Source organism: Etheostoma cragini, chromosome 10, assembly GCF_013103735.1.
Source record: "Etheostoma cragini isolate CJK2018 chromosome 10, CSU_Ecrag_1.0, whole genome shotgun sequence".
NCBI classification, from domain to species: domain Eukaryota; kingdom Metazoa; phylum Chordata; class Actinopteri; order Perciformes; family Percidae; genus Etheostoma; species Etheostoma cragini.
In genome coordinates this window covers 24389872-24404813 of record NC_048416.1, presented here as the reverse complement: position 1 = coordinate 24404813, position 14942 = coordinate 24389872, and the positions used below count along the sequence as shown (strand labels likewise).

The 14942-nt window shown below is 42.3% G+C and overlaps 1 protein-coding gene across 14 annotated transcripts in view; it reads right to left on the bottom strand.

Annotated features, from left to right (window-relative positions):
- Positions 1-14942, bottom strand: part of rapgef2 (Rap guanine nucleotide exchange factor (GEF) 2) — a 104885-nt gene that overhangs the window by 3823 nt on the left and 86120 nt on the right. For 6 of the 14 annotated variants that reach the window (XM_034882920.1, XM_034882921.1, XM_034882912.1 and 3 more), the window contains 16 exons: positions 14647-14850; positions 13288-13396; positions 12590-12866; positions 11356-11513; positions 10588-10602; positions 9903-10143; positions 8950-9333; positions 8628-8839; positions 7792-7915; positions 7333-7356; positions 5800-6023; positions 5104-5271; positions 4323-4472; positions 2552-2753; positions 1909-2432; positions 1164-1573 (listed from right to left, as the gene is read on the bottom strand). In XM_034882920.1, the coding sequence (XP_034738811.1) occupies positions 1200-1573; positions 1909-2432; positions 2552-2753; positions 4323-4472; positions 5104-5271; positions 5800-6023; positions 7333-7356; positions 7792-7915; positions 8628-8839; positions 8950-9333; positions 9903-10143; positions 10588-10602; positions 11356-11513; positions 12590-12866; positions 13288-13396; positions 14647-14850 (3390 nt within the window). In that variant the 3' untranslated portion in view covers positions 1164-1199. Of the gene's footprint in view, positions 1-1163; positions 1574-1908; positions 2433-2551; positions 2754-4322; positions 4473-5103; positions 5272-5799; positions 6024-7332; positions 7357-7791; positions 7916-8627; positions 8840-8949; positions 9334-9902; positions 10144-10587; positions 10603-11355; positions 11514-12589; positions 12867-13287; positions 13397-14646; positions 14851-14942 lie in introns of those variants that run through there. The other 8 variants (XM_034882917.1, XM_034882913.1, XM_034882924.1 and 5 more) reach the window with 6 other exon arrangements.

The following is a 14942-nucleotide window of genomic DNA, read 5'->3' as shown; positions in this document are numbered from 1 at the left end:
GATGGAGCCGGAGTGCTACACAGCTACATCCAGTGGACATAGGGCGGCAGAGAGTCAGGTGTGCAACGGCAATGTTTTGAAGTGCTCATATTATGCTTTTTTTCCCCTTCCTTTATTGTATTATAAATCTTTTTGTGCATGTAATCGGTTTGCAAAGTGATAAAGCCTAAAGTCCCCCCCCAAGGGGAGTTACCATCTCCAACAGAAAACACTGTTCACAAACTGCTCCAAACACCTCTACTGTAGTCCACACTCTACTTCCTTGATTAACGTGCACCACTTTGTGACACATGTTATAATGCTTGCATAGCTGCTAGTGTGGCATGCCCTCATACTCTGCTTCTGACTGGCTAGTAGTCCTTACCTAGCAACTGTGCATGTGCAACTCTCAACAAAAATGGAACAGAAGTGAGATGTCTCACTCTGTAGCTGAAACGGACAGGGTGAAAAGAGGAGCGGCAGCGATGTGTAATACAACAAAAAATATGGTGTTTTTTGAAAATGAAACCATGTAAACCTATTTTGTTATAACTTCTAAATATAATTTAGGAACCTGAAAATGAGCATAATATGAGCACTTTAATGTAAGAAACTTCTAAAAACTGTCAAACTTAAGACTTGAGAACATGAAAAACCTTTGAAAAACACTGGACAACTGTGTGTATAAAGTGTGCTGCTACAATAACACAGAAGTCACTGTAGGCGAGTCAGGTGCGTGCTGGTGCAGGAGAATGGTGGTGCATGTTTCAGGCATTGAGTTTGATTGCATGGGTGAGAGGGTTCTGACTGCACTGTGGCTGCTGATGGATGCTCTCCAGTACAGTGAGTGAGACGGTGAGAGAGAAGAGCAGAATGTGTGGTGGCAGAGAAGTGGTGAGTTTCTGGTCCAACCAGTATGACTCATGCATGATGACATATTGTGAGTTAAAGGTGATGGTCCCACTCCAAATAAACAATTCCCAGATCATGAATACTAAATGTCTGAATTTCATTTTCGGTTAGGAACATTGACGGAGAATTGTAATCTGGAGCGGGACGATCCTACTGGTGCTGTGGGGAGTTGTGTGAAGGAATGGTCAGTCTCAGTCCAAGTGTGTGTTCCTGTTCACATGCAGGTTCATTGGAGTGGAGGGGTGGGGGCAACCTGATAAATTAGTTTTTACCTGCCTTGGGGCCTGTTAACCCCCGTACACACACTCTCATGGTCTGGGAGTCTCAGGTGTATGCTGTGCCACTGGCTTTGGCTTCCTCAGAGCGATTAGTTTGGAAGACAAGGACTCACCCTCCTCTTCCTCCTCAGCTTCTTGTTCCTCGGCCGGTGAGCGTGTGCGGTGGAGGCCGCCCGTTCGCTGTTTGGTCCCCTGGTGGGCAAGGTGGGAGTCGGGCGACTGGGTGACCATGCGCGAGCGCTGCAGAGCCGTGGTGTAGTCTGGTGGCCGGCGACCTGAGTGGGTCGCCGTGGACGTGGTAACAGACGGGGCCGGGTGCTGCACTTCAGCGAGGTCGGAGATGGTCAGGGCAGTGTAGCCGGGGGGAGTCGGGGGAGGCTCCCGGTAACGGCTTTCTTTCCGCGCTAGAAAGACACAAAAGAGATGAAGATGATGAAGCCACTTTTAGAATACTAGAAGAGTAATTTCTTTTTCAAAGTCCTTCAGGGGGGTATATTCCTCCTGATAGCAATAGTAGAGAAATAACAAGACATGACCAGTGAGAAAAGAGGGATTAAAATGCAAAAAAGGTCCTGAGGAAAAAAATGCTGTAATTACATGGTGAGCATCATAACCCCCCAGGCATGTCATTGTCTCGAGAGAAAAAATATTCGGCCTGAAGTATAACAAAATATATTCCCTATAAAAACACCATCAATCAGCAATTAAAGCAACAGGACTGTAAAATGTAGTCACTCACAAAGTAGGCCTTTACCCCCAGTGGTGATAGGTGATGGTGAGGGCCGGCCGAGCTGCTTGGCCTCCTCTGACCCCGTGGATGTGATGCTACTTGTTTCTGGGTCGGCATTGACGTCCTTCCCTCCTCTCCTTTTAATGGTGCCAGTGTCTCCCTCTGAGTCCTCTCCCCAGTACGCAGCGGAGGATGAGGAGGAGCTGGCGGATGCCCAGCTCCCTCTGGCCTGGGCTGCCCACAGCGCAGCAGGCCCTCCTAATAAGGCCTCTGGTCCGCCAGGAGGGAGTCCTCCAATGCCCACTCCGCCTCCACCAAAGGCCAGAGTCTCCCAGCTACGCCCCTGCTGCATGGTCTGAATGTTGTCGTGGGAACCAGAGGAGCAGGAGGTCCAGGAGCCGCGGCCGCTGTCAGCAGCATCGAGGGAAACCCGATCGCCCTGATCCTGGGTCAGCTCCTCCGAACTGGGGGAGGAGAGCACTGTAGGGCAGCCGGTGTAAATGCCCCGACAGTCCTGCATTGATGAATATGACCTAAGAAATGATTACATTTTTTTTAATTACTATTAAAAATGAATGACAAATTACTCAATTTTGAAGGTCAGATAAGTTAAACAGACCTTCACCTCAAAATAAACTACTTAAGTTCCTACCCGAGGCTGTACTGGTCGGGGTCGGTGGTGGCTCTTCGTTCCAGCCGCTGTCCTCCGATGTGCGATTCCCCGACTCCTCCAGAGTGACGGAGTCTCCTCTCCTCCTGCGCCATGTCGAAAGAGGAGTTGCTGACGAGGCTGGAGCGAGAGGAGATCTCACTGTGACCGGAGTCCGAGTAGGCGTCTCCCATTCTGTTGTAACCTGGGCGAGAGAGGAAGACATGCTCACCTATAGAGGAAAGGAGTTCTTAAAACATGTATTTGAGCACCAGCAGTGTTTTTGTGTGCAAAAAGTAAACCTAACAAATGACTTTCAAATCCCTAAAAGGAAAAGGATGATAAAGCCCTAACATAGTGCCCTTACATGCTGACTGGGTTTCAACCACATCACAACACAAAGCAAACACAAGCATTAAAATATCTTATGGTGGGTGAACCTTTTTCAACTCTAATCGAACAATATCCAAATATGACACATATTATCTCAGTCAGTCTTTCTAAATGATGCATCAAACACAGACTGCAGGGATAATTGTAGAGGGCCATTTCTAAGTAAGCCAAGCAGCTGCATTCGATTCGTATTGAAACAGCAGTTTGCTAAAACATTCAGGGTTTTAACACAGCGCTGAAGTTTAGATAATAAGCATGAAGAGACTCGGAATTAGAGTTTGTGAAAATATAGGGGAATCACTAGTTATGATTGCTGATACATGGAAGGACATATTTTCTAGTTCTAGGCAACTGTGATTTGCAGTAGCTCAGCTTTAGGTTTGGTCGTATTCCCCAGCTACTATCAGCATAAATCACCTCAGTAACCTCCTTAATCCTGTCTATACTTCTGAGTCTGACAAATGAGGGGATGTTTAACGGAACTCTTTTAGGAGGCTTTAACTATAAAGATGTGGAGCAAACATGAGCCACTAATAAGTGACATGGTCCAAACTTAGACCTAAGGAGAGACACACAAACTCACGACGAGGACCCTTCAGCCAGTTGCACTAACATTGCACTAACATTTTGGGATTACATTTTAGCCTTTTGTAGCAGATAACAATTTTAATATTATGATTGTAATTATTTATGGTATAATATTTTAAATTTTTTGGTATTTTAATATGTTTAGGTTATTAGGTAATAACTTCTAAACTGCAGGCCTTTAAAGCATTTTGTTTTTAGCTGTCTTTAGTCTGCCCTGTACCATGCCAAGTTTCTAACAACATTTGCTGTAATGGTTATAAAGCTCTAAATCTCTAATGCTGTGAATAACCACAGACAGCCAGATCGACCAAAGATTTCTGTGAAACATATGTCAATCAATCAAAATGTATTTATATAGCACTTTACAACTACCAGCAGGTATCCAAAGTGCTTAACAAAATGAGTAAAATCACAACATACAACAGAAAGAGTAAACATACAGTAGAAAATAGTAAAATCAGAAGAGCTCAGCAAAGATGTTGCCAAAATCCTAAAACAAAGAATTATTAGGTTTAATGCACCTGACTCCAGACTAGTTAGCGCTATGGTTCTCAGGACTATAAACTTCCCATCAGAGAAGTAGCAGTGTATCTGTGCCTGCTGTGGTTTAAAGGGCTACATATTATTCTGACTCTGTGGCCTGCTAGTCCCAGGATGAATATCAGTACCCAACAGCATGTCTGAAACATAATGCAATGCATGCTAGCAGCCACCAGGTGGCATTTGTGGCATATCATGACAGAAGGAAGGAGCCTGGAGATGGTGTGGGAAGGAGGGAGGATTATTGGCTTACCCTTCTTGGGTGAGCTTTGGGGGGAGATGGGAGGGGAGGAGAGCTGGGAGGAGGCGTTGGACACAGTGTCCTCTGGCTGCCTCCGGTGCCTTTCGTTCCCCTCCTCTGACAGAGACAGGATCTTCTTCAGAGACTGAGGGGAACTGGTGCCTGTGGATATTTACAAGAAGATGAGCAGAATTAGCATGAGGAACACTGCCATGCCGCCCCAGGGGGGCTGGGATGCTAAACTGCATTGTCTGGGTTTATGTTTTGGATTTGGTTGCTGTCAGACAGCCTCCAGGTGGCAGCACTGTCATAAAGAAGCTGGCTCTGCAATTGTCTGCAAATGACAGGATGCGGAAGAAAAAACAACGCAATGGCGGCACAAAGACAGACAAGTAAACAGAAGATTTATAAAGGCTTATTTCACTTGATCCATAACCACACTATTATTCATTCAGTCATTAAATATGATTTGACATGACCTTCACTATAAAATACAAGTACAGTAGTAACTCTGGTGAACTGTACAGTTTGTTGGACATATTCAACAGCAAAAATAATTTGAAACAATCCAATTAACTTTATTACTTTAAATGATACTCCAAGCAAAATGTCCCGTGCATTGCGCTTTAGCATTGAGATTTATACACACTTCTCAATACAAATACCTTTCTAAAACATAACCTTTCAAACACAGAGGAAATTATAAATACAAAACATGTTTAGTGTACCTCAAATGACTGGTTGTGGGTATACATTCAAATTTACAAATCTCATATTTCTAAATTAATCTTACCAAAAGGTGGAAGGTCCTTGACTGGTACTTTCTTTCTGGATGGGTAAAGGGCCACGGCGGGGACCTGCAGGGCCTGGTTTCCTTTTGCCAACTGACCCCTCTGCTGGCTGGCAGCTCTGGACACGACTGGGGAGGTGTCTGGCCGTTTTCCACCGGCATTCTTGGGCACTAAGTTGGGCAAGAAAGAAAATTCCCATTACAAAATGTGATTTGGATTTTAGGCCTTGAACTGAAATGTGTATGTAAAAGGACGTACAGTATGAGAAGGCAGGAATTTGCCGTGAAATTTAAGATAACAGCTGGTGACTGGTAGTCAAGACTGTTCAAAACTGTGTGTAAGGGTCTTGTCGACCATATTTACTCTCCTTCTGTCTACCAGTACATTAGCAGCAAGTAAAGTTGGCATTTACAATGAGAAACTATCATTTTTATTCACTGCCAATGAGTCTTAAAGCAAGACACATTGATTCAGTGGTCCCAACCCTTTAGGGGGCTGCTGTGAATCTTGGAAAGATGCATGTCTCAAGAAACTATGCAATTAAACAAAAAAAAAGAAAAGAAACAAAAGAACTCAATGTTCAACTGTAATTACAGTATATTCTTGAAAAAGAGTGCTGTGCAGGGAGATTATGGGTTTATTTTATACATTATAGTTATATCCCTACATCTGTTATGCAGGTTGTCTCACAAACTCACATGTACTGATAGAGGGTTCACACTGCACCGAGAGCGTCTGCAGACTCTCCTCGTTCGTTTCCAGGCTGAGGTTGGACAGATACTGTTTGACCTTCCTGGCCATCTGGGCATCCTCGTAAAGCTTTTTAGCGTTCAGAAAAGAACTGCGTCGCACCCTCTTCTTGTGCCCGCCTGTCTGGTTGACGTCGAGCACTGCCGCATTAGCGCTACCCTGGCTTAGGGACCTGTTGCACACGTACGCCACCACACAGACATATAAACACAGAGAGGCATGCAAATGTGCAGGCACGAAACGCAGACAAAGACGCACAAAGACAAAAAGAAAGAATAGTGAAAGACTTATTAACATACTGCTTTAGTTTGAACATGTATACATTGTACAGGTAAAACTACTGGGCTACACAAGGAGCCTGGTATTTAAACTTGGACATGCAGAGAGCAGCTTTAGGTATTTCTCTCAACTCCAAAACATTCCAGTCATTCCAGACAGCAGAGGGGGATAGGGATGACGGCTGTATTCAAACAGCAAAGGGTTAGAAAGGGGGAGTTTGACTAGTGTAGCACGATCATAGATTTACATTTCTGTGGCTTGAGTCATAGCTCGTAGAAGGAGTGGTAATACAAGCTGTACTTGGACAGAGTTAGTCAATGGTACAAAAAACAGCGTACGTCCATGAAAAGTCCTGTTTGTGTTCATCAGTGGAAATATATTTATCAGCTTTCCTTTCCACAAAGTGCTATGTACAATTTATGTTTGGAATGTAAGGATGCTCATTTCATTGAACTGTTTTGTTTTAAGTACTACTTTAGTCACTTGTAATTAAAACATAGCACCTCATATTCCTCTGAATAAGATCTCATAGTTACAAGAAAACTCTCACAATTAAAAGATACAGATCTTGTAATTCCAAGATGTTTTTCTCATAAGACACAAAGTCATAATTACGAGATACAGTATTCTTCCTTACCAGAAAACTTCCTTTAGTGTACGCAATGTGCTTCCATAAGTTTCCCATTAAATGTCCAGTAAATGCTGTATGCACAGCATTGTCCAATTTGACCACAGGAATGTAAAACATTATAAAAGAAAATACTGTATCCGTCCAGAATCTCTGGCTGTTTGGACATTTGGTATACAGATAAAACCTCAGACAAGTACAATTCTGAAACTGAAGCTGCATGCATATTGTTAGGTAAAACATGTCAAAAAAGGTCACATTTGCTAACGTAAGGCCGGAGTCAAACATCAATAATATGAATTAGTAGGATGTTTGGGATGTATGTATTAGTTTTAGTCTAGTTAATGTTCATGTTCAAGTTTACAGAATGTGAGTGACCAAATGTTAGCAAAAGTTACCTTTGTTTCATTAAATGCGCTATAGTTAGGGCCAGGCAGTGTTAGGGGGGGGGATTCAACTCAAACTGGTAAATGGAAACAAGGTTTGAGGAAAAAAAGAAAAGAAGCACGCAAATTGGCGGAAAAAAGGGCCGTGTTGCAGGAAGAACATAAGATTATAGGGTCACCAAACTTACCCTAAACTTCTCCATTTCTTCTTCCTAGAGGATGCGTGCCATGAACAGAGAAGCATGGAGGGCAAAGGGTGGATGAATAGAGAGAGAAAGAGACAAAGCTTAGGACAGGAAAGACCACCAAGATCACAAAAAGAGAAGCAAATTTCACCAAAGACCCACGTGAAAGTCAGAGGAGAGGAAAATTTTATGGTAACACCACTAAGAAGTGACATCATTACACAAAGACACACTTTCACAGGAGCACTGTGCACATTTTATGCCAACAATGTGTTGCCAGAGAATAGTTGCCAGAGGGAACAGCTGCTTGAAAGAAAAGCGTGATGCAGAAATCTTTACTGACTCTAGTATGTGAACCGGCTAACCCCAGAGTTTGGTTAGTCTGTGGAGTGCTGACTGATCCTACAGAGAAAGTGTAGGACCATTTTTAATCTAAAATCTGGTTTTTGACCGGCGTTTTACCTGGTTCGGAACATGAGGGCCGGGTCCATGTTGACGGAGGCCATGCGACCAACATGGCGAATTTCTTTGGCAATCATCCTCAGCTTCTCAAAGTTCACCAAGCCGTCCACTTTGGAGTCGTTACCTGAGAAACGAGGGAAGAAAGAAAGTGAACACCAATTACTCACACATTACACAGCTGACAAAACTAATACCAATCAGGAGGGCTGCAGTGAGAAAGACATGATACTGCCCTGCAAAGCCACAACTACAAATCTGGTTCAAATAAAGTGAGGACCACAATCTGACAGTAGGTTTGTTATACCATATAAAAAATATTATGGCAAAGCACTGTGTATTTTCCAAGGAAACCGCAAAATACTATTTGTTTGAATGTTAATTACGTTATGCCTTTTTAAATAAAAATACAAATATTTTATATGAAACAAGAAAACTAAAGACGTGTTTCATTTTTTTTGTTTTCAGTTTTTCCAAATTGCATTCATGTCAAAAGCGTTCAGAAACAAAAGAGTGCAGTATTCAAAATTTTTAGGCATGTCTGGTCTGCGCCACAGATTGTGGGGTAAAATTAAACAATATATTGCTGTTCGGGCTAACTATCTTCAAAGCTTTAGAGGAGTATAGCCATAGCACAGTAAAATCAATGTTACACGTTCTTCTACTTCTACTAAAATGTGACATTTATAATTTGTCATATGGCTACGAAAACTATGAAGTCAGGAATACATTTTCAGTCACTGGTAATTTACTGTAAACCTTACAACTACCAGTAAACCTTACTACCAGATTAGAGGGGGGGTATTTTTATATAGACACATGCTTTTCATGTCTTCTACCTTCATGGAGGAAGGTGAGGTCCTTCTTGATGACGGGGAACAGGGGGATGATTGGTGGCTGGAGGTTCTGATTGTTGAGGACATTCCTGTACTTGGCCATATTTCTTGAGGGGTCGAAAAGGTCCTGCAGGTCCCCAAACAGCTTTTCGTATTTGCTGGGCAGCTTCTCCCATGTTCCCCTCATTCTGGAGACTGGAGCTAGGTTCAGACCACTGTGAAGCACGGAGGGGGGGGGGGGGGGGGGAACATATTAAGCATGGGCATTGTCAAGAGGTCCAAATGCACAATTTACAACACATATATCCTTTATTCCATGTCTCACCTGATGATGGCAAACATGGAGTTGAAGTTCTTGCACTCGCGACAGTGCAGGGCGATCTTGATGAAGTGCTTAACGGTCTTCATGCGTTTGAGCTGGTTGGGCTCCCGCGTCACCTCCGTGGCCACCCAGAAAGTCTCGTGGTTGATGGCCTCCTCGAAGCGCTTCAGGCTGGCCGAGCCTGTCTTGGAGCGCAGCTTGTACAGGTCGTCGATGTATTCGGTGGGCTCGATGGCACAGAAAAGTTCAAAGGCCCGCATAGAGAGCTGAGTGGCAACCTCCACTGTGCTGAGCTGTAACAAAGAGATCTGGCCTTCTCGCAGGAGGTCCTGAGCGTCCTCGTCTGAACATAACGTCTCTGTCTCCATGTTGCTTTTTAGGTAGTATCTGATGATAGGAGAGGTTGCAGGGTTTGGTTTCACTTAAATCGAGCAACAATGGCAATCATATGCTGGATTTAACTTGCTAGTGTGAGGATTTACTTATGTTCTCCATTTCTTATCATTCTAAACTGACAACTTGACTGAGGTGGTACTAAATTAAAGTACCTGTTAGCAGGTACCAGGGACTTTTTTTGTAATGGATAACCAAAAAAGTCAAGTAGAGTCGAGGTGAGTCGAATAGGAACCATGCAGTGGAAAAAACGCCATAAGCCTCTGTACATGGGCCACCCTCTCTACCAGGTGAGCTACCCAGTTGCCCCGAGAAACTAAATCTTAATTGCAGCCCTAACTTATTCTTATTTGACCTTTATTTAACAAGGATGGTCTCGAGGTTAAAAAAATATGTTATGTTACTATTATATTATAATATAATTGTATAACAATTATGTTAAACAATTATGTTACAACATAACATTCATGTTAGGAAAAAGAACAAGGAGAGGAGGGAAAACAATAATCCCACCATAAAAAGGTGGCACTTACAGTAGCACATTCAAATTAAGAGGTTATTACCTGCCACTTAGTTGAATCCTGTCGGCTAGTTTAGACAGCTGGTCTGGCAACCGCCTCTGTTTGATGACGCCCTCAGGTGTGACGGATACTTCACACAGTGAATAAGCCTCTGCTGCTGCAGTCAGGGCAAACTCCCTGATAGCCTGAGCCACAACCTCCTTAGCTGTCGTGTCCTTCCCGATCATAATGTATCGAGACTGCTGGTCTGCCTTGAAGACTCGTAATACCTGGTCCGACATATCTGGGGATGAACAGAATACATAAGGAGAACTGTTTATCTATCAGCGTTGTTTTTACTGTGAGGGTTTTAAAATCTCATTGTGAAAGTAATGGCAATGATTTTTGGCCGTTTGTTTTGCAGGTTATATCAAGAGCCATTCCATCTTCCCAGCATCTTTGGGATGTCACCCGCAAACCTCATTTCCCATCATTTATTAGTTTGATCAGAAACAACGCCACCGATCATAGGACCCAAATCTCCAGGGAAAAAATTAAAAGGTCAGCAGTCAGTGCAATGTTGTTAGCTTATTATGATTAGCATGACAAACAGATTAACTGAGTTTATGTTACGTGTATAAAGTACAGCAGCCGATTAATGTCCGTAAGTCTCAAAGAGGATGACACCATTGACGAAAACATGACTGTTCCAGGAGAAGCCAGAACACAGGGAGAGAAAGATACTCACTCAGTACGACTGGGACTGGAAGAACACAAACACCATATGATGGACAGGAGTTAATGAAAACAGAAATAAAGAAACCACATTTCTATCATTGGCTCTATGCAGCTGGTATTGTAACAGACTGTTAGGCAGCTATCCCATCAATATCTCTGGTCTCATTAGTCCATAGCGGCCAGTGAGCAGGTCTTCTTTACAGATGTGATGCATCAATATGATAAGGTACCTTATTCCATGTTGTGTTTAATTACCCAACAAAGAAATTTACACCTGGTTATTTTATCTTCAAATGGCGTCTCAATTAGGTTAAATTCATCTTTGACCTTGTAAACAGCAATTGACATACTGGGCCAAATCTACCTGCTGAGGAAGTCCATGTGTTATGATGGAAAGCTACTACAGACAGGTACTAAACAGACCCAGAGGTGAGATTGTCTGGTCAGCTGGGTTCTCAATTGAATTTCAAGAAAATTAACCACATCACAATCTATATCAGTATGATGTAACATAACATATCCATATTACCTCCTTAAAGGAACAGTATTCATCATTTCACATTTTAGGGTTCCTCAATATTAAAAAGTTGCAACTGCTGCTTATGCAAATTATCAATAAAAAACTTTTGAGAAGAATACAGGGCATAATCATATTTTTTAGATCTTAATTGCCAAAGATGATGTAAATGTTTAAAGAAAAGGAAATAAAAACGTGATTTGTTGCTACAAACTTGCCAGTCTCACATTACACGTATCCACAAAGCAGTTTTATACACACCAGGCTGGTTGTTGAAGTCGAGGATGCGGTGGTGAGACTGCAGAAGGTCTGGGTTTGAAGACGATAGGTTTCCACTAACGGGCAGAGCTGGTGCGATCTGTTTGGACTGCTTCATCCCCACAATGATGTCGTCCTGCGATTGGCCCACGCAAACGTCACTATGGAAACAAGAGAGAGAGCATGGGAGTGGTGAGATAGCAGTTCTGTCAACAAACAGCAGGGGGAGATATTAGTGTTGGCAGAAGTTGGAAGCTGTAAACTCCTTTTGGGTGAGCAATCCATAGACTATATTTTGTAAGAAATAAACCCTCTTTTTAGAACTAATATTTGGTGATGTGTGCTGTGACAGTTTCACATTTGGGTCGGTGAACAGAAATATCAATCTGAAAGCTGAACCTGGTGCTAGATCATTAAAATAAACTGAACAAAAACCCACTGTCCTCAGGAGCTAGTTACAAAACTCAGTATTGGCACACCTGAGAACTATCTTTCCAGACTTAGTTTTTTAGTTTACAATTTATCTTAGCTCTCTACAATCACAGTTTATATTAAAAATTTTCTAAGCCTGTCATTATTCATAGGGGAGGCACCAGATCTGGCAAGAAATTAAGAGATATTTAGATATTTTTTTATAAAACACAATAATAGGCTTATTAGGTTCAGGGAAACAAGCATTGGTGCTACCACACACAGCAAAGATCACATTGTATCACATATTTAAACTTTCCTCAAGATAACTATACTGATAACAAGATGAGATGCATCAAGATCTGTCTGATGCAGCTCAGCAGGTGATTGATTGATCAAATCTGAGCAGCAAGTCAGAATGGGAGGAAAAACTTTTGGAGCTTTCACAATTTGGATAAGTTAACTGACAAACAGCCCAATCAGTTACAATCAGACGGGGATGTGTGGATCACTGCCACCTCTCTGCACACAGAGGACATATGTTATCAGCATAGGACCAACTAAAATCATCACATTTTTCTCACTCATGCTTTTACAATCCTTTTGATATAAAACAATCACAGACCTGCTAGTGGAGTGAATAGGCAGCTGTGTGCCGTTTTCTGACACCATCAAACATAATTACATAGAGTACTTAAATGGTAAATCTCAAACATTTACCTCTCAATGCCATCTAGGTCAATTTGAAAAGCTATCTTGTGCAGCTTTACGAGAAGGTACAATTTATTGTCCTGATAAAAAGTTACAATCCACATGGAGTTATTACTTGTATGGTTTAGGAGGCAGGATGCTGGTGAGTGTCTTGTCGAAGATCTTCTTCAGTTTGTTGCGTCCTCCCACCGAGTTGGCCTTTGCTTTCTTGCTGACCTTCTCCAGGCCCATCACCTGCTCCACGTCTACTGCCAGGTCGGGGATGGAGTAGCGACTTGCCTTCTTGATGTCTCCGATCTTTGGAAGGTGGGGCGCACCATTCTTTCGTTCATGTTCCTCCTCACCATCCAAATCATGGTCTTGTTCTGGCCTGGTTAGCAGCTCTTTAAACACTGGACAAAAGAAGGAAGGAGAAAAACATATAGGATTCTTCTTTTCAGTCACTCACTCTCAGTAACAATAGGATTATCTTTGTTTACGGTATTAAGATTGGCTATAATTGATTAAATACACCAGTTCCCATAGCATTTAGTTTGTGATATTTTAAAACAAAGCAATGTCTAGTTGCGACCCCTCCTCACCGGTTACATGTATTCTACCAGTAGTGACCAATTCAATCAGAGTCGTTTTCCCTGCTTATGCTATGGTTATTTATTTTTAATTCACAACAAAAGAGCAATGATTTGAGAAATGTCAGAAATTCTTTTGTCTCTCAAGAAATAGGTTGAATCATCTCGCGACCGCTCACTCACCCTCTCCCCCTTTTTATTAAAAACTAACAAGGTTTGTCTCATAAATATGATGAAACCTTACCTAAAAGGTTTGTTTTCACAGTTATGGACAAGTGGGTGTTGTTCTTCAGAATCTCGTTGGCTTTGTTGAGCTGGACATTCTCAAAGTTCTGCCCATTGACCTCCAAAATCTAAAGAAAGAAAAGAAGCAATTGAACAAACCATAATATTGACCACATTACTCTCTTATTACATGAACCAAATCCATCGCATGTTGATTTAACAGTCAAATTGCTGCAGTGGTGAGCGAGAAAAAACTGCCAGTAAACTACTCAATGTCTTTTCTGCCTCAGTTGTCACAGTGTCATAATGAACTGCACTCCATTTTGGATCAGTGCAGAAAGGTGTTGAACCTTGAACTAATGTACTATATATTCGGTAATGATCTCTAAACTACACATTTTATCCAGTGAACAAAGAGGCAATCCTCTGGCATGTTATACATCATGACATTTAGCCCAACACATGGTTTTGACATTAATGTTAATTGTCCATGTCACCTTCAAATTGTCCTAACAGTTTGACCTATGTATGTGAGCTGGAAAGTTGCATGTTAACACAATCAGCTAACAGCCTTCGCTGTTTCCTCTTTAATGGAGAGGAAACCCCCTTTGACTGTAACTTAAGTACATGCCATCCTTTGTTGCTGTGAAGCCCGTTAACACTGACTTAGATGACCAAACGTTTGTTTTGGGATCAGCAGCGATTAGTAATACGTTGCATGGAGTTTACCTCTAATGGCCTGAAGGGACTAATGCTAAAGCTCGGAAATTGTAGGGCCTGAGTGAATAATGAACGGAACTGAAGCTGTAAAAAAAATAAAAATAAAACGGAAGGTGTGAGCAAGGCATGAGAGAGTGAATGCTTCCAAGGATGCAAGCTTCTTCGCTTCCTTTTTGGAAAACAGCTGCAGAGGATGTTTGGAGTCAAGAGGGCTTAACTTGCATCCAGACACTCTTAAGATGGTTTCAAGGATTAAGGGACTTTGCTTAAAGCCCTGCAGAGTGTGAAAATGGTTGAGAAGTCAAGTTGCGAGGAGAAAGACGGTTCCTGCAGCTACTAGCTAGTTCAATTTAAGACTTAAAAAAACTAACTTTTAATGCAAGTTAGAGCAAAATGGAAAACCAATTTCATAACAAAAAGAAGAGAAAAAAAGATCAGTTCAAGTGTGGGTCTGTGACAAAAGTGATTTCTGCTCACATGTGTAGCCTAAAGACAAAAAAACCTTGATTAAGTTGAAAGCTATGCAAAGCTGCATTTACAGTTTCCCTCCCTCCAGTTGCCAACAGGAAGAGGAAATCCCAAGATTTTAACAAACCGCAGACACTTTCTTACAGCAGAACAATGTATTCTGTCTGACAAAAAAATAATTGTATTTTACCTGATCTCCACGCTTAAGGCCAACTTCTGCTGCCTTGCTCCCAGGCTCCACTGCATCAATGAAGATGCGAAAACCTTTCTCCTGACCTCCGAGAAGGCTGAAGGCCAGTGGAGAGTCTCTGGACGGCTTGGTCAGCGTCACCAGCCGCGGCTTAGCTTTAGCAGCACACGCTATATTTAACAGTCTGAGGTGCCCACACATTTTCTGGAAAGAAGTATGACACATGTGAGGAAAATGCAGTCAATGGCATACACAACCTACATTTTTTGCATGTGAGTAATCCCTGTGTATATGGT